Source organism: Syngnathoides biaculeatus, chromosome 6 (assembly GCF_019802595.1).
Source record: "Syngnathoides biaculeatus isolate LvHL_M chromosome 6, ASM1980259v1, whole genome shotgun sequence".
NCBI classification, from domain to species: domain Eukaryota; kingdom Metazoa; phylum Chordata; class Actinopteri; order Syngnathiformes; family Syngnathidae; genus Syngnathoides; species Syngnathoides biaculeatus.
Genome location: NC_084645.1, coordinates 10,056,696 through 10,077,089, shown reverse-complemented (window position 1 = coordinate 10,077,089; position 20,394 = coordinate 10,056,696). Strand labels below are relative to the sequence as shown.

The 20,394-nt window shown below is 41.3% G+C and overlaps 1 protein-coding gene across 1 annotated transcript in view; it reads left to right on the top strand.

Annotated features, from left to right (window-relative positions):
• Positions 1-20,394, top strand: part of gnao1a (guanine nucleotide binding protein (G protein), alpha activating activity polypeptide O, a) — a 128,507-nt gene that overhangs the window by 19,069 nt on the left and 89,044 nt on the right. Inside the window, exon 3 of the mRNA XM_061822275.1 lies at positions 19,339-19,480. Within this exon, the coding sequence (XP_061678259.1) occupies positions 19,339-19,480 (142 nt within the window). The remainder of the gene's footprint in view (positions 1-19,338; positions 19,481-20,394) is intronic.

Sequence of the window (20,394 nt, the reverse complement as noted above, 5' to 3'; positions counted from 1 at the left end):
AAGTCCAAAAGTTTTTGCGTTGCATGATGCAGTGCAGGGCAACACTATCTTGAAGTCAAGTCTTGATATTACCAAGGGATGTTAAGAAGTCTTTTTAATTTTCTTTCAGTGCTCTTGCCTTGAATTGCACGACGTTTCATCATATTTCTCTTCATTTCTCATGTTAGCAGCCATAGATCCAGAAAAGCATGTGCGCATTTCATTTTATGTAATGATAGTTCAGTAGGATGTCATACAAAAAGTGGAATTTGTTCAAATACCGTATTTTACGCACTATAAGATGCACATAAAGGCCTTCAATTTTCTCAAAAGCCGACGTTGTGCCTTATAATCCAGTGCACCTTATATATGCATCAATAGTGAGCCTTTAGTGCAGCTCCATCTAATAGATGCATAACGTAACCCCAGTCTCTACTTTAGCGTGTATTCTATGCACCTAATATATGAAAATAGTCTTAAAATAGGCGATTCATTGAAGGTGCGCCTTATAATGCAGTGCGGCAACTAAGGTAAGTTGCCTGTTTTTCATTAGTTGATAAAGCTTCATGTGATCATTCATGTATCTGTCCATCAATTTCCAATACTTCTGATACTGTTCAGGGCAACTGGAATCAATCCCAGCTGATCTATGCTGAAAACCGGACAACACCCTCAACCAATCAATCGCAAGGTGTTTATGAATCAGTTTGTGACTGCGACTAAGTATTGAGAGTTGCAAAGCAATTCTGATGCAGCCAGTGTGCTTGGAAAACACTTCTCAATAAATCAGTCAAGTTCATAAACCAAACGACTTTGAAAGCCAAAATCAGATTCTTTTTTTTTTTGTTTGATTGTTTCTCGGCTAGTTTGTCTGTATGACTTGTGGACTTAAGGATTGCAATATTGAAAAAAGCGGAGTCATTATTATTTGATACTTGATGTTTTTATTGTAGGTATACTGGTAGACTGCTGTCCGTCCCAGGAATCCAAAAGATTCTTAAACACTGATTTCAGAATAATTAATTGCTTTGATTACATTGTAATGGTGCACATTTAGCTTTGTATACTATGATAATATATAGCAGGGCTTTCTTTCTTTGTCAAGTTCAACTTCTAAAGTAAGTAACTGACTTGGACACAAGGGAGGAGAGATGAACTGAATAATTACAGTTTGACCTTGCATCTAGGACAATTGAGAAAAGTCTCGGGCTTTATGTCTGCTTCCTTATAACTGCTTGGCTGGATATTACTGTAATTTTATTTGTAATCAAATGATCCATATTGCATATAATAGAACTTATTTTTGTGTGTTCCCCTTTCCTTGTAAGACATCATAGTGATGCTGAACTCTCAAATGAAAATGCCATGACTGGTTCACAATACTTTTGAAGGCTCAACATCAAATTAAAGCCAAGCCCAAATTACCAGATTTGCGAAAGAAACAACAAAACAAAACAAACCCAAACGTGTTTAGATGAAAAACCATACCCTTCATATGGGTAGTATGCACATGTAGTATCTTATTAGACATTCAAAACTATATTTTCACATTTTCACATTCACATGTTTTTGAGATTCAACATCTTGTGACTGTTAATTGGATACGTGGTGGAGATGAAACATGGATAGATTTGCACTGAAAATCAGGCCTATTAAACAAGCAAGCATTTTTTCCTCTTTATTACACACACACGCAAAAATGGCAAATTGTCATACTTCTTTTGTTTTTGCCTTTGTCCCTCCTGCAAGATAAGACATTTTATCTGATTTTCTATGGCCTAATTAGATTTGCATTAATCACCATGACAAAATTCAGATCTTGTAGGTGGAGACAAAGGTTCCTCAGCCTTGGCTGAGGTCAGATCTTACCAGAGGTTAAGCCTAAATTCAAAATCATTTTATGTTAAGGAGTTATCCATCAACAGGAATTCTTAGGATGCTGAGTTTTCATTCACACAGAGCATAATTATATGATTTGCAAATACATTTTTTGTTTGTGTTTTGCATTTGATCCTGCAGAATTGGAACAAACATTTTAATTTGTAGGCAAGGTGTGTCACATAGTTCAGTTGTTTTCAATGAGCAGTTAATCAAACTGGCTGTGCCTTTACGTGCATGGTAAAATATGAAGTGAGGTAGCATTTTATTGTTCATTTGTCAATAATAAGGAAGCGGTGTGACTGTGCTAACAGATTAAGGAGTATATTAAATATACATTGAATAGTGTGGGGTGCAAGATTAAGACAATAGGGGGAGACTGTTGGAAATCCTGTCAGAGTATAGTGACTATAAAACTATACGACAACGGTACTTCTACTTACGAAATTAATCCATTCAACAAGTCGTTTTGTAACTTGGATCTTTTGTAAGTGGAAACACATTTTACATGTAAACCGTTTCAAGCCCCCTGACCCCAAAAACAAACATTAAGGTTAACTTGCAATGTTTTGTGAAGTACCATTCCAAGGATGTTAGCATTTGATGGCTTTTAATAATGTTGTGGAAATGTGCAAGGTCAATGTGCAACGTCATCAAAGTGAGCGATAGCCCGACTAGTTAATTTATATTTCGGATGATTCTTTTGAACAAATTTGGAAATGTCATGGAATTTCATCAACACTTCTTATATTCTAACTGTTGGAATAGTAGTAATAGCAATAATAATAGTAATAGGAATGAGCCTTCTCCTCTACGCCGCAAACTGCTCCTGCATTGATGTATGTTGCATCGCCTCCAGCCTTTCGCTCCTCTGTCAAAAGATCCTCGTGGTGCTCCTAAACGTTGAAAGATCCTCGTGGTGCTCCTGAAACCATCTCGTCAATGTCCTCCTCAGTCTTTCCCAATTGAAACAATTTCCTAACTTCAGGTTCCACCTCTACTTCAATCTCAAAATCCCATGGAGCAGCAGAAGCATGTGGCCACATCCACACCTTTTCCATATTTCTTGACACTTTCTTGTTTTCTTTTGATGGACAAAACAGCTCATGTCTTCTTAACACTGGCACTAGCCATCAATTTCTTGGGGCCCATGGTGAAAAAAGATGATTAAATCCGCAAAGACGTTGTACAGTGCGACTGTGCACGAGCATATGGCAATGGATTCGGTGACAAAGATACAGGATGTGCATCACAGGTAAAGATTGACGTCCCTCCTAGCCAATGGAGGGATGTGATTCCGGGAAGCTGCTACATGATAGCCAATGGTCGTGAAGCTCTATCACGCCACACAAACCAAGAAACAGGAACTGCATCATGGCTAAAGATTGGCATCCCTCCTAGCCAATGTGATGCCAGGAAGATGCTCTGGCAGTAGCCAATGGGAGAGCAGCTCAACCGCACTACTTTCAAATCAAGATACAGTACAGGATGTTTATGTTCAGTGGAATCCAGCGTCATTTTTTTTCCTTTCATATTCTGAATTTCCTTCGTAACTTGAACTTTCAGGGAGGCTTTTCATAACCTGGAGATTTCATTAGTAGAGATGTTCGTAAGTAGAGGTATGACTGCATTTCTGTTTGCCTGCAACTGACTGGATACCAGTATTTCGCATTTTGCCTGAAGTTATCTTGGATAGGTTCCAGCACTCCCACGAACCTTGTGAGAATAAGCGATAAGGATAAAAATGGATGGATATTTATACAGCAAGATGCTATAATGAGAGAAGACAGGAAGATCGAGTGCGTGGAGGATTAAGAACAGGGTACGAACAAAGCCACTGCAACATGCTCCAATAAAACAGAGATAGTGTCATTTTTAATGCAGTTTTACCTTATGTGATATTGAAACATTATCATTAATCCTTTCTATCTGTCTTGATGTTTATGCCCGTGTGTGCATCTTGAGCTGCATGCCACTGTAGAAAAAGTATTACAAAATGATGAAGTATTCTTATTACTTGTATTTGGGATAGTTTTTTGTAACCACTTGTGTTTGTGTAAATTATACAATAATAAATACTGCACTGGAAAAATCCAGATGTAAATATCAATGTAGCAGGAGAGGGACCTTTTTGCACACAATGTGGCTAGGATGCTGTAGTATTCTGAAATAACATGTTGACATGTGGGACAGAAAGTGAATGGTTGTTATAAAGTTGTGAAAGTGATTAAATGACAACATTGGGGATAGGAGACGAATGGTATCCTTCAGCAATCGATACAGGTTATACACAGGTGCTATACGTCAAAAATAACTGTGCCCTTTAATGAAAATTAAATAGCTAGAGCTAAAATGTCACTGATGGTATAGTGGTACACACACCCAATTTTGGTGTGAGCAGCGTGGGATCGATTCCTGCTCAGAGATGGTGTTGATATCTGCCCTGTGACTGACTGGCGACCAGTTCAGTGTGTAGTCCGCCTTTCACCAGAAGCTAGCTGGGAGCTCGAGGTCTCCTGTGACCCTTGTGAGGATGAGCAGATTGGATAATGGATGGATGGATAGTTTGAGCTGTATTTATTTTAGGCTGAGTTATAAAATATCTCTGATGAAGATGAGATCTTGTACCCATTACAATTGGATGGTGACTAGTTCAGGGTGTAACCTGAGTTTCTCCCAGATTCAGCTGGGATAGGCTCCACCACAACTCTGACCCTAGTGAGGATAAGCAGTACAGAAAATAGATGGACGGATATAAAAATAAAAGCAATGTTCTATAAAGAAGTGTCTCAAAAAAGACGAGTTAGACTATAATAATGTGTGTCAGAAACATTCTAGAATTAGTGTCCCAAATACATACTATGAGTTTTCTGATCCACTGTAAGCACTCTGGAAGCTACAGTCATGCTGACCATTATTGGCACCCCTTCATTTTTTCTAAAACATGTATATTATCTTCAGAAATAAATGGAATTGCATCAATAACATATATACTATATCATCGGGATCTTTTAATAAGGGGTGAATATTTTTTTTTCAACTTAAATCTTTTAATTCCAAATGAAAAAAAAAAAAAAAACCAGAAACCAGCGTCTTGCAGCAATATTGGCACCCCTCCTTGATATTTGGTTAAACACCCTTTGGGAGCAATGACAACCTCCAAATATTTCTTGTATCCATCTATAAAGCGTTTTACAGTACTCAGGTGGTGTTTTTTCCCACTCTGCAATTGCAGTTTGTTCAAGCTGTTGAACATTTGCAGAGGTCTTTGCCCTAGTAGGAGATTTCAGCTTTCCCCAAAGATTTTCACTTTGATTGAGATGAGGACTCATTGTTGGTTAGTCCATTTATTTTCTTTTCAGTCATTCCTAAGGACCCTTGCGCTTCACCACAAACCTAGTTTTCTGTCGCTGCATCAGACAGTTCGCTCAAAATCTCTTTTTCGCATTTCGCGATACCTGTGATACGATTTAAGGCCTCCAGTACCAGATTTAGCAAATCGGCCCCAGAGTATTATTGCGCCTCCACCACAGTTAACTGTTGACAAGGTGCTCTTTTTCTCAGAGGGTTCATTGCACCATCTGTCAACATAATATTTGTGTTCATTGCTAAAAAACTCTGTTTTTGTTTCATCTGTCCATAAAATGTTATCATTTGCGGTTTCACAAGTTCTCTCAAAGAAAAATGTTGTTTCACTTAATTCATTTTCTTCTGGAGATATTACACATTTAGTATTTCAACTTCATAGCTGCCAATTATTGTGGGTATAACTGTAACCTCAGCTTTCTGTAGCCATTGAACATTCCTCCATATGAGCAAGACAATCAAGAGCATGTCTACAATGATCCTGTGGGATTTGCTTTGTTTAGTGCCAAGGAGGTTGTGGCACAACCACAGCTGCTTCACTATGGAAAGGCACCTTTTCACAATGCTGTAAGCATCTGACAGTTCCTGACCAAGGAGAAGATTGCTGCTCTGAAACACCCTCCCTATATACTCAACTTGTCTCTGTGATTTTTTTTCCCTACCCTAGCTCAATAGGGTCATCAAGGAGACCCATTTTGAAAATGTGGATGATCCCCAATGACTTTGATGATGGAACCATCTCAATTCCACCAACATGATGGGTACCGGTTGGCCAAGTGGAATGCAGCTTTGGTGGTTGCTGAAGCAAAAACCTGGGCATGGGAGGTGTTCAGTGAGGCCACACTTCCAGATGGCCTCAAAGTAGTTATGGTCCATCATCCACCGTCTCAGTAGGGAGAAGCAGTACACCATCAACACTGTGTACAGTGAGGATGGGGTGCTGCTGACCTCAACACGGTGGAGACAATACTTAGTAGACCTTACCTTAGTAGAACTCCTTAATTGAGCAAGTACAGTCAAGGGTCTCTGAGGCGTACTCTCTTACATTTGGGGTTAAGGTCACTGAGGTGGTTAAAAAGCTCCTTGGCGGCAAGACCCCGGGCTGGATGACATTCTCCCACAGTTCTTAAAGGCTCTGGATGCTGTGGGGCTATCCTGGTTGACATGCCTCTGCTACATCACATGGACACTGGGGACTGTGCCTCTGGATTGGTAAACAGGGTGGTGGCCCCCCTTTTAAAAAGGGGGCTAGGAGGATGTGTCCCAAATAAATTCCTCAGCCTCCATGGTAAGGTCTGGTGCCGGGGGAGTGGGTCTGTCGGGAAGTTTCAGATTCAGTGTGGTTTACGTTCTGGCCACGGAACAGTGGACAAACTCTTGACCTTCGTCAGGGTCCTCAAGGTTGCATGGGAGTTCGCCCAACCAGTTTTGTGTTTTGTGAACTTGAAGAAGGCATTTGACTGTGTCCCCTGGGGAGTCCTGGTATGGGTTTTTCAGTCCTTGTTTAATCAATGTTAGAGTTTGGTCCTCATTGCTGGCAATAAGTTGGATTTGTTTCCAGTGAGGGTTGAACAAGGTTCCCTTGTCACTGATCCTGTTCATTACTTTTATGGACAAAATTTCTAGCTATAGCCGAGCCATAGAGCGAGTGCGATTTGGTGGCCTCGGTAAGGCAATCCCTGCTTCTCGTAGATTATGTTGTTTTGTTGGCTTCATCAAGCCTTAATTCCCAACTCAAGATGAAGCAGTTCCCAGCCAAGTGTGAGGTGCCTGTGATGGCAATCAATCAATCAATCAATCAATCAATCAATCAATCAAATATGAGATCATGGTCCTCCATCAGGAAAGGGTCAGGAGAAATGGAGAATTTCAAGCATCTTGGAGTCGTTTTCGAAAGTGAGGGAAGAATGGAACAGGAGATTGACAGGCAGCTCGGTGCAGCATCTGCTGTGATACAGACTTTATATTGGGCTACTGTGCTGAAGCTAATCTGAAAGATGACGCTCTCAGTTTACCAGCTGACTCACCGAGGGTCATGTGTTCTGGGTCATGACCAAAAGAACAAGATCCTAGATACAACTGGCCAAAATGAGTTTCCTCTACAGGGTTTCAACCTCCCCCTTAGAGACGGGGTGAGAAACTTGATCATCTGGGTGGGGTTCACATTAGACCCGCTGGTCCTCCGCATCGAGGGGCACATGATTAGCATGCCTTGTGGACGTTTCCCTGATGAAGTGTTCTGAGTGCATCCGACCAGGGGGAGACCCTGGGGATATCCCAGGAAGTGCTGGAGGAACTGTGTTGGGTGGTTTAGGTACACCTCAGGATTCCCCCCCCATAAGAGAGGCATTAAGTGAATGGGGAGAAGAAACAACAGGAAGCAGAACTTGAGGTAGCAGAAATGAAGATGCTGAGGTTCTCGCTTGGTGTGAACAGGTTGGATAGGATGAAAAATGAGCTCATTAGAGGGACAGCCAAAGTTGAATGTTTGGGAGACAAGGTGAGAGACAGCAGACTTGGAGAGATGGTTTGGACATGTTCAGAGACGAGAGAGCCAGTACATTGGTAGAAGGGTGATGAGGATGGAGCTGCCAGGCAAAAGAGCGATAGGAAGACCAAAGAAAAGGTTGATGGATGTTGTGAGGGAGGACATGAGGACAGTGGGCGTTAGAGAGGGAGATAGGCTTAGATGGAAAAAGATGACACGCTGTGGCGACCCCTAACGGGACAAGCTGAAAAAAAAAAGAAGAAGGAGAAGAAAGTCTTGGCATCCCTGCTAACGCTGCTGCCCGCAGAGACATTGGATAAGTAATTGAAATTGGTTCTATGGATGGATGAATGAAGGCAAGGCATAGAAGGCCACTTCAGAGGGATTACATCTAAGTGGATATATATTTCTTTTGTAACTTCATTGCTTGATTTTTTTTTACGCAATTTTCCCATAAAACACCACAATATATTTCAAGGAGAAACTCACGCCTGGATTGCAATGGAATAGTTTTACAAGAAGTAGAAGTAAGTAACAGTTAAAAGAACAACAGAGAGAGTTAAAAGAACAACCTCCTCTGATATTTTCCAAGTTGGAAATATCAGCAGCAAGAAAATGCAGGTTGACTTGAAAATAAAAAAAACCCTAACCGCACTCACAATCACACCTAGGGCCAATTTAGAATTTCCAGTTTATGCATGTTTTGGGCATCTGAGCGGAAACCAAAGTGCCCAGAGAAAAACAACACAGGCACGGGAAGAACATGCAAAGCCCACACATAAGGGACCAGGATTTCAACCCTCAGAACTGTGAGGCCAACGTTCTACAGCTATGCCACCGTGCAGCCACAACAACATCATATACATCCATCCATCCACTTTCTGAGCTGCTTATCCTCACTAGGGTTGCAGGAGCGCTGGAGCCAATCCCAGCTGTCATCGGGCAGGAGACAGGGTACACCCTGAACTGGTTGCCAACCAATTGCAACAGTCGCACTCACAATCATACCAGTACTCCCGTGACCCTCGTGAGGATAAGCGCCTCTGAAAATGGATGGATGGAGAGATAGTCCTTGTGGTATCATGAAAACTGGGTTGTAACTCATGGGGGGGGGGGGGGAACAACACACTTGCGCAAACTACCTTAATCTCCTGTGACGTCATAGACAAACCTAAAGGTCTACCGACATCCATATATACATTGTAACATTGATATTATTATGAAAATCACATCTAATATTATTCGTTTCAATGTCTATACAAAAAAAATGAGCGGAGAGCGTGTCATTCATGCGCAAAGTTTTCAAAGTCTCACTTGACATCCCAGTGGTAGCCATATTGCGAACTACGTCATTTACAGCTGTCAAACTGGGACAGTCGTCATTGAGAACACGCTGTGCCACCTGCTATGGGAGACGAACAACAGAGACTTTCAGATTTTTCCGACGCCCCTTCTGACATGAAAGCTCTTTTCGAAGAAGAGAACACCTCACAATCGAGTGAAGTGACCGGGACAATACTACCCTATCATTTCGAGCCATATTTAGATGATATGCAGATCACTTGTAACTAACAACAGACTCCCCGATAGTATGTATGACTGTTTGTAGCGTACTCAGGAGGACCCATGCCTTGCGAAGTAACCAGTGTAGGGGAGAATTCCTTTCTCCTCCCGCACGTGGCCAAACCACCTCCTCGTCCGACCAGCGAGCGACAACAATGCCGCGGCCATGCACATGGACACATTTAGCACCCCTGACTTACGTACTTTATTCAGTTATTATGACGCGGATTTTGTTGCTTCTGAGAGGATTACGTCGTACCCCCCAACTATTTTTTTTAAATAGCTCTATACACACACCTACCTGTCATTTGGAACCCACGAAGCTCTCGTCCTTTGCACCTGTCCTATCTATTTGTCACGACAAACCGGGTCTGTTGGAAACGTATGAAGAGTGCATCCATCCTCCCGAGTGTTCGAGGAATATCCAGCAATACAACAAGACTGAATTTTGGTTAACACGCAGGAAAAAATCTGCTACTTTCCCACCGGTAAAACTGGTATAAACACATGAACCTGCCAGCGTGGGCATCTGGAAAAAACGTCACTTCCTGCTTCTTCTCCAAAACGAATGCCTCGAGGTGATTTTCATAGCAGGTGATACAAAAATCCATGTACGACAACATCATGACGTGTGGTGAAAAAACAGATGGGTCCATTCCGGCCGCCTTTTTTTAATTAAAAACATACTAAAAATCATGCCATACGTGTTGGTAGACCTTTAATCGAGTTATGTTTTACAACTTTAAAAGTTAAAAAAACCAACAACAAACAAACACAGCCATCCATATAAAGTCTGCTATGCTTATAATCAATACACTGTTTCCTAGTATCTGGGTATGATTTTATTGTGGTCAATGTTGTGGTTCCCTCAATATTGATATGTGAATTTACCCATCAACAAACTGTTTCACAACATTATGCCTTCTACAGTGCTGTTCCAGAGAGTCCTTCAGTACATCTCTACTCGACTACTGTACAAACCATCAGCTATTATCTCTGGAAAGCTCAGACTAGTGCCCATCAGTCTAACCAGGGTCTCGACCTGACTGCAGTTTGAGATGGGGGTCACGTTTGATGGCAAGTTACACTTTGGAATGCACACTACTCTTCTGTTCAATGTCAAGCAAAATCATAGAACCATTGAATAGATCGCTATTCCACAGGTCGAAACCAATATTCCACAGATCAGCTATGTAAAGAAATGTATATAACGTACTAGATGCAAGTTCCCCTCATCTCAAATGTGGTGTATGTGAATCTAACTTACTAACTTGGCATAAAGTGGAGGTCTTAGAAAAACAATTCAGCTATTTTTGCAGACAGCCTTGTGGGTATGAATGGCATATATCATTTTATATACTTTTTTCACCTGTCTTTTTTTCCTGTACAGTACTAAAATTTTATTTAAATTTTATAGAGAATCAGGATTTTTTTGTCTATGGTATTAGAATTGTTGTCATTGTGAGCTCATCAACATTGACAGGATATTGTCTACTTGTACATACCCAGGTAGTAATTTCTTTTTTCATATGAAAGATCTTTTTCTGCTTAGTAGGTTTTTGTTAAACATTGCCGTACCCTCTGCTGAACAGATGGAAAATGGCACAGCCCAAACCTAAAACGTTCTCTACCCACACCCACTCTACAGCCTCAGAAATATTTTGTTAAAAATGAGTTTTTAGTGTTTAAAAAAATAGATGCTGCGCTCAGAGCACAGAGGATTGTTGGTGAAAGTACAGTAGGTGCCGTCAGGATGTTGCTGCTTGACCTTAATGTGTGATGCCAGTGACTCATGCCAAATGATAAGTTTCAGAGGCATTTCAAACAACGCATATTAGTTTATTTGAGTTGATCGGGGCCAAGGGCTCTATTACTGAAACTTCTGTATATTTATAGATTCTTTTGTAATGATTCTGGTTCTACCATAATCAGGCTTCTGCCCATTAACATGAATTCTCCGCCACGGACACCCATGAAATGTGTCAGTAACATTGTCCAGAAGTGTTGACAAGAGTTGGTCAGCATGCACTTTGTCACAAAGAGCCTCTGTGGACAAAAGACTGCCGAAGCAGTGGATGTGCACCACAGTGATAAAGAGCCAACCTCAAAGAGTTGTGTGTGGTTGTATTAGGGCAAACAACGGTGTCAAATGACAATGCAGAACAGAATCAAGATAAGTACGTAATTGCAGTGCAGTGTGTAGGCAATGTTCTTGTGTGTGTCTTCATATGAGCAGGTGTGACGATAAAAATAAGAGTAGAGGGGATAATTGGAAATAGAGTGGAGAGAAGCAGTCATGTTTTTGATAAGGCATGTTTTATTTTTTTGCATGAGAGAAAACTTCTGATAAGTAAATCAGCACCTCTAAAGAGAAATTGATGTTATTAATTTGTTTGATATTTAAATTTGGGGCTATTTCAATCAGCATTACAGTATTTCATAACTCAAGTTCATGTTCAAGTAACTTTGTAAGATGTGTAAAACTTACATCACATACAACATACCAGAAGTAGCATTCCTCTAAGACCTGCTGTGCTATAATGAGGTAAAAGTAAAAAAGAAATAAACATAAATATAAACTTGTCTGTCTAAAACATGTAGCTTGTGCATTATACTAGGCAGCCCGGTGGAGCAACTCTAGAGCGTTGGCCTTACAGTTCTGAGGGCTGGTGTTGAAATCGCGGCCCCTCTTGTGTGGAGTTTGAATGTTGTCCCCATGCCTGTGTGGGTTTTCTCCTGGCACTCCGGTTTCCACCCACTTCCCAAAAACGTGCATTAATTGGAGACTCTAAATTGCCCCTAGTCGTGATTCTGAGTGCAACTGTTGTCAGTCTCTCTGTGCCCTGCGATTGGCTGGCAGCCAGTTCAGGGCATACCCTGCCTCCTGCCCGATGACAGCTAGGATCGGCAACCTGCAACCCTCGTGACGATAAGCGGTTCAGAAAATGGATGGATGGATGGATGGATGCATTATATTATAGAGAATATAACCAATATGGTCAATTTGTTTAATTTAACAAGAGCTGCAATCAGTGGAAATGTCCTCAGTGCTGTCAGGGCAGGGCAAATACTGCGCTTAAAAATGCTTAATTTGGTGGTGGGTGCCAGGGAGGGAAAATAATAATAGCGACAAACCATCCTGACTGTCTAGTGGAAAAAACTGTCTTTGACCCTGCTGGATTTGCCCCAAAGCCTCTGGAGTCTCATCTCTGATGGAAGCAATTTGAAGAGGCATTGGGATGTGTGAGTGGGGTCACGAGCGATCCTGGTGGCCTTGCGGGTGAGGCGGGTGTCATAAATATCCTGGATGGAGGCTGGAGATCCTCTCAGCTGCTCTCATAGTGTTTTGCAGGCTTTTGTAGCTTGAGGTGGTGCAGGCGCGCCGTACCACATGGTGATCCTGGTGCACAGGATGCTCTCGATCATCCCGCTGTAATAGATCATGATGCGGGGGGGCTCTACCTCTTCTCAGTTTCCACAGGAAGTAGAGCCGCGGTTGAGCCTTTTTAGCCAGTGCTGTGATGTTTGTGGTCCAGGACAGGTCTTTGGAGATGTGTACACGCCCAGGAATTTGGTGCTGCTCATCCACTCTCCTGCGCCACCGTCGGTTAGCAGGGGATACTGGATGTGGGCTCTCCTCTATGATCTTCCTAGTCTTCTCTGTTCTGTTCTGGTGGAGATTGTTGTCCTTGCACTACCTAGACAGGCGCCTCAGTAAAATCATTAGAAATACTCAGTAGTTTGATGTGAAGTTCAACCACATGGAGTACATTAATAATGAATAATCCGTTAACTTGGGGTTTTCATTGTGATACAGTATTGAGGTTATGGGTCCTCAACAGAAGTGCAGAAAAGGAAGGCAGGAGTTGAAGGTAATCTTAAAAAAGTATTCATTACAAAAACAGTAAACCAAGCTATGGTTTAGCAGGAATGAAGTATGCATAATGTAAAATACAAAACAACTGGCATACAAATAAATGTACATGGGGAACACACTTAGCACAAGACATGACAAGATAGGCAATGACAATGCTCAGAGACTGACAAAATGAAAAACCCGAAAGTAAATACAGACAATGAGTCACACCTGGAGTGAGTGGCTGGAGAGAGTTTATTGAATGAGACCCATGAGGGGCAGGGATTGACATGCAAAAACATGATGAGCAGACTGGGATGACAGGAAAACATAAAAATAAATCACAACAGGAAACTGAAGTAATATGAACCACCTTACATCCATAATGGTGGCATATGTATACGTAGCAGCTTTTCTCTCTACCGACTGAACAGTGTTTTCGTGTCTTTCCTCTTATATGACAGAATGTTTGAGTCAGTCTATGTCAAGTCTACATTTCCAAGGGGCAGATATAGTTGTACGTTTCTGCCCGACATTGGCAGAGCTACTTTTACAAAGTTAAATGCCTACTCTCACCGAGCAGCTGCAGAACTGCAGTCTTGTCTGGGTCCCTACAATAACTCTGACCCCACTCCTCCTTTGCACCCACAGTAGAGAAGCCACGAATGCCAAAGGAGGTAGCAAAGCGGGGAAAGCATGGAGGTTCCGAGCAACGCTAGTGGCTAACACAAGCTGACAATTCCCATCATCATGTTAGCCAACTTGTGCTCTCTGGACAAGAACCTGGATTACATTGGACGACTCCGCTCTCCCTTGTAAGACTCTCAGAGAGTAATGTGTTTTTCGAAACATGGCTTAACAGCTGTGTTCCAGACAATCCCCTTCAGGTCAACCGGCTAGCATGTTACCGAGCGGCGGGAGCTTTTGTCAAGGGAGGTAAGACCTGGGGTGGCGAACTGTATAAATAAAATCATGGACAATGTACTTACCACCACGAGAGGAACCTACAAGGTGTTGGATTAATTGGATATAAAGTTATCTCATATTGGCTCTCTTGTTTGCTTTTAATGCTCTTTTTCTATGATGTGCTTAAACAATGTGATGCATCAAGAGGCAAACTGCGTGTCGTGGAAACACCAGGCAGTGATGGAGCAGACAACATAAAGATATCATGATGCTTGCACAAGCGTGTTTCACTGTCTTCACTGTGTACTGTGCCTTGAAATCAGAGTTTAGCGGTTGTCTCACAAACTGTCTGTGGCCCATTGACCCAGAAAGAACAATTTTATTCTCATCAGTCCACAAAATGTTCCTCCATTTCTCTTTAGGCTAGTTGATGTGTTATTTGGCAAATTGTTGCCTCTTCAGCACATTTTATTTTTTCGGGACTTCATGGGCGATTCTTGTACAGTGAAGAAAGTAAGTATTTGAACACACTGCTATATTGCAAGTTCTCCCACTTAGAACTCATGGAGTGGTCTGAAATTTTCAGGTGCATGTCCACTGTGAGAGAGATAATCTAAAAATAAAAACCCAGACATCACAATGGATAATTTTTTGAATGATTTATTTGTGTGATACAGCTGCAAATAAGTATTTGAACACCTGAGAAAAACAAGGTTAATTATGGGTACAGTAGCCTCTGTTTGCAATTACAGAGGTCAAACTTTTCCTGTAGTTGTTTACCAGTTTTGCACACACTGCAGGAGGGATTTTTGCCCACTCCTCCACACAGATCTTCTCTAGATCAAACAGGTTTCTGGGCTGTCGCTGAGAAACACGGCATTTCAGCTCTCTCCAAAGATTTTCTACTGAGTTTAGGTCTGGAGACTGGCTAGGCCATGGCAGAACCTTGATATGCTTCTTACGGAGCCACTCCTTGGTTTTCCTGGCTGTATTTTTCAAGCCATTGTAATGTTGAAAGACCCAGCCACGACCCATCTTCAATGCTCTGACTGAGGGAAAGAGGTTGTTCATCCACTCCTTAATACAGTGAAGTCGTCCTGTCTCCTGTGCAGAAAAACACCCCCAAAGGATGATGCTACCACCCCCATGCTTCACAGTAGGGATGGTGTTCTTGGGATGGAACTCATCATTCGTCTTCCTCCAGACACAGTTAGTGAAATTATAACCAAAAAGTTCCATTTTGGTCTCATCTGACCACAAAACCTCCTCCCATGACTCCTCTGTATCATCCAAATGGTCATTGGCAAACTTAAGACGGGCCTTGACATGTGCTGGTTTTTAGCAGGGGAACCTTCCGTGCCATGCATGATTTCAAACCATGACGTCTTAGTGTATTACCAACAGTCACCTTGGAAACGCTGATTCCTCAACTTTCTAAGGATCATTGAGACCCTATGAGGTGATATCTTGTATGGGGCTCCACTCCTATTGAGATTGACTGTCATGTTTAGCTTTTTCCACTTTCTAATGATTGCTCCAATAGTGGACCTTTTTTCATCAAGCTGCTTGGCAATTTCTCTGTAGCTCTTTCCAGCCATGTGGAGTTGTACAATTTTGTCTCTGGTGTCTTTGGACAGCTCTTTGGTCTTGGCCATGTTACAAGTTCAAGTCTTACTGGTTGTATGGGTTGGACAGGTGTCTTTATACAGCGAACAACCTAACACAGGTGCATCTGATTCAGGATAATACATGGAGTGAGGTGGACTTTTAAAGGTGGACTAACAGGTCTTTGAGGGTCAGAATTCTAGCTGATATACATGTGTTTAAATACTTATTTGCTGCTGTATCACACAAATAAATCGTTTAAAAAAATCATTCATTGTGATTTCTGGATTTTTCGTTTAGATTATCTCTCTCACAGTGGACATGCGCCTACAATGAAAATTTCAGAACCCTCCATGATTTCTAAGTGAGAGAACTAGCAATATAGCAGGGTGTTCAAATACTTATTTTCTTCAGTGTATTACTTGTGACATGACTTACAGAACCGACATATGACAACGAACCCACAAACACAGTCAGAAACCACGGAACTAAATACAAACAAATTGATGAGACAACATAGAAGACCTGAGTGGAAGGAAGAAATTGGTGAAGAAAAGGTTTTCAATTTCCAAAAACAGCTTGAAAAGTAGATTTTTAGGCCCATCGAAAACTTCTACACTTTGCATCAGCCCATCTTAGATGACCTTGGGCCAAGAGAAGCAGGCGGCGTTTCTGGGTGTAGTTGACAAATGTCTTTTAATTTGCATAATAGTGTATTAAATTGCAATCGGATGTATCACCGAACTATATTTACTGACGCTGTTTTTCTGAAGTTAAACATATGGTAACATTCATGCACGCTATTTAAAAATTAACCGGGAGCAAAACTGAGTTTGGTTTTACTTTATTGAAGATTTAATAATTTACGTACTCACATTACTTTTACATGTTATATTCCATCAAATACATGAGCTTCCCACTCGTCATTGTCACTCTTGTTACCATGTGACTCCTCAGATATCAGGTTTGCTTTTCGAACAATAGTTGAAACAGACACGTTAGCCCAAGCATCCACAATCTATTAAAAAATTTTGGCGTAACTCGCCCGGCGCTGCCTCTTAAAAAAGCTCTGTTTGCCATATGTCATCATCGCTCCCACGCCACTCACAACTTCACTTTGTACACCCAGTTTACACTGATGTCCAGCTGTTGAAGTTGCTTCATCAAGCTTGCTGGAATTATAGAAAGCTCTGAGTTTATTTCCTGTCCTTTTTTTTCACTTCGGTTGTTTGTGTTTTGATCATTAATCCATTGCTCGAGTTGTTCTTCCAAGTGGGGTGACTTTGCTGTGTTTCGACGGAAACTCAGCTTTGTCTACTTCAGTGATTTCCAACCTTTATAGATCCAAGTCACATATTTTACAATTAAAAAATCCCACGGCACACCAACAAAATTAAATTTAACCAAAAATGGATCAATTAATTACTGTATGTACTTCCTGCCATCTAATAGAAGAGGATTTATTTTTTTTTGTTCTCTCTGTCATTGTGCCTCACTGGCACAAATAGATGAATAAAGATACATATTTCTTGGAATTCATGTTTTTTTTACCAATTAGATAAAACTGGATAACTTCCCATGGCAGACCTGAAGAGTGCTGACGGCACAATAATGTACCTCGGCACACTGTTTGTGAATCACTGGTCTACTTGACTTGGCGAAGCTCGTTTTTCTGCTTTTTCCACTCTAGCATCATGAATTCTCTCACGGCTGCTCGATTCCCATGTTTCTCCCCGTCACTGATAGCTTGCAGTTTAAACAGCTTTGTAAGCATGTCTCTTCGTAGGTGCCATTTTGGGGGGTCCTTAGCCAAAATGGTCTAGTTTAGCACAAAACACATAGTGGCATTTTAGACTTTGTGGGGAGCGCCCCTTTACCATCCTGTTGTGAAAATATGGTACACTCATTTCCCCACAAATAGATTCACTTGCCTAAGGTTGACTATCATGGTGTAACATCTTGGTTAAATTGCCCATATGTCAGCACGTATGTCCATCTGTCTGGCTCAGTGTGAAATTCAACTATGTTACAGGTCACTGTGCAGATTATGTCAAGGCAAAGGGAAGATGTAGACACACACATTGAAACTTGCACATGCAGTTCTTTGCTGACAGAAGGGCTTGAAGAGTGGCTAATGAGAAAAGGTCCTCATGCATGAAAACTCACATCAGCAGGCCAGATTCTCACGCACACACAACATTTAGGCCGTTGCTTCCTCGAAATGGTCTGTCTCTTTGTCACTGCTCGTGTAGAGGGAAGGCATGTTAAGATACTATTAAAACCCCTTTTTTAATGATGCGAGGTTACTTTCAACTCTCATTCAATAGCCGCAGAATTTGGTATATTTAATTCTATCTTGTAACTACCATTGAGACAATGGAACAATTTAAAATTTGAATAATTTTGAGTGCTTACATGGCTGTTTAATATGATCCAAAATATTGTCCTGGGTTCACTTGACCCTGACAGGAAGAATTATTGTACTTTTGAGAAAAGATGGCTTTAGATGGGTTGTGATTGTACCACACATAATTAATCACACCCTCATTGAAAGAGAAAACAAAAAATAACAGTGTAACAATAATAATAACAATACAGAGTATGTATTGAATTACATTGTATTAAATTACAAAGGAATGGTTTTGGATCAGTTAGAAAACTGATATTTTCTAGACTCTAGAAAACTCTCTAGACTCTAGAGAGTCTGAAGCCCACATGAGTGATTATGATCATTGTGCTGTTAATTTAGACTTAGTCAGACTATGCATGAACCGGGTGTGAGGTGAAAGTATTCTGTTCGAATTTGAATACGATTATATGGATTAAAAATCAGGTATTCCACAGTACTGAAGTCAAAGATATAGAACATGGATTGCGGGATGGCTCGATTGTATGACTGAAGTAGTAAATGTACTGTTTTGTAATCTAATAATGTAATCTTTAAAGACCATACAGAATTTATGATGCTTTACAATGATTAAGATTCCAACTAATATTACCATGTTTGAAACAGCACTGCACACAGCCATATTTTCTTCCAGTGTCACATTCAGTTTGATTGTAACTTGATTTGACGACTTGACATTGACACTCATCATCTGGAATGACACTTATTGACTCATCCATGACTGTCCTTAATGCGGAAGGTGGTTTGGACAAATCTTTGTTTTAATAAATAGTGATGTAAACAGGGCTAGAAGAAACATGTTTTGTAAACCACCTCTATATCCAAATTTGTATGTATGCTTGCATTGTGTCCTAGATCCCACTTTTTGAGTTAAAGGCCTGACTCTGCCTATTTGAGTTTATCCGATTAGTTGCATCCGCTCTGTCTGTTTGCCATCTCTGTTTGCCTGGAAAACTGTCTTTTGACTGTCTGCCTTTACTGGAAGGGAAAGATTGCTTGACATTTAAAACAACAGGCCAGGACACTGCTGCTGCTGTGGTTAAATGTCATCTCGCGATTCTTCCTCTTGGCTGTTTTTCTAATTGTTCCAAGCCACTCATGCTGCTCTCACTTCTTCTTATTATTGTGTTATTGTATTCATGACCCCAGCCCTTTTGTATGATCCGAATAAATAGTATAGATCCTGAAATTTTCATTACCGTTGAAATAATATTGCATGTAGGCTTTTTAATCAATGTGGGCATTTGATTTATGTTGCCACTGACAATTTTTGTTTACATTTGTGTTAAGGATCATCCACGAAGACGGTTTCTCCGGTGATGATGTAAAGCAGTACAAGCCTGTTGTTTACAGCAACACCATCCAATCGCTGGCTGCCATCGTCCGTGCCATGGATACACTGGGCCTTGAGTATGGAGATAAAGAGAGGAAGGTGAGTCTTTGTCCTTGTGTCGTAATGTGCACTGTGAATTGACATATACTGTGGATACACAAATTGTATGACTTTATCAAACATGAAAATAACTGAATGATTTTACATCAAATGTCAGATATATTGCCGAGCAACTATAAGCTAAGTGAAGCTAAATGGGAATGTTGGTCAGCCTCGATCATTGTAATCTACTGCAAGAGCATATGAAGGACATTGTAAGTAGTCTTACAGTCTTAAAAGCAGCATTAAGTAGATAGTTCTTCTTTGTTTTACCACATTAAGATCGTTACCGGAAAAAAGAAAACAGTATTAGTCAACAATACAAAATATAAGTCATAAGTTGCTGTCAAAAAAAACCTCCAAAAACTGATGCTGAGTTACCATAATTTCTCATGTATCATGCAGACCCATGTATGTCACGACCCATTGATGCAGAGGAGGACCCAAATGCAGGACTCTGGAGACGCAGAGGCAGTTTGGGAAAATTGTTTATTTGGTCCAAAGTCAGGGATCAGGCAGACAGTCAAGTGGAGCAGCAGTAGTCAGGACGTCGGGCGTGAAGAGCAGGTCCACAGGCAGGCAGGGGTTGGTACACGGGAGATCCATCAGAGAAGGCAGGAATATCAAAGACATCAAGCTTACGGGGTCGGTCGGAGGACAGGAAGAGGTCGGTACACCAGGGTTCACGATCAAGAATACGGGAGTGCAGGAACAGGGCATGAGTTGCGACGATCTGACGAAGACTAGTCATCCCCTGGGTCCTATAAATACAGCGGTTACTCAACAAGGATGAGGCGCAGGTGTGCGCCTCCTAATCAGCGCCGGTGTGCTGGGACCCGCCCAGCCAGTGCTGGTCCGGCAGGAACATGACAATATATAATACGAACCCCCAAAGTTGACCTCCAAGGTCTGGA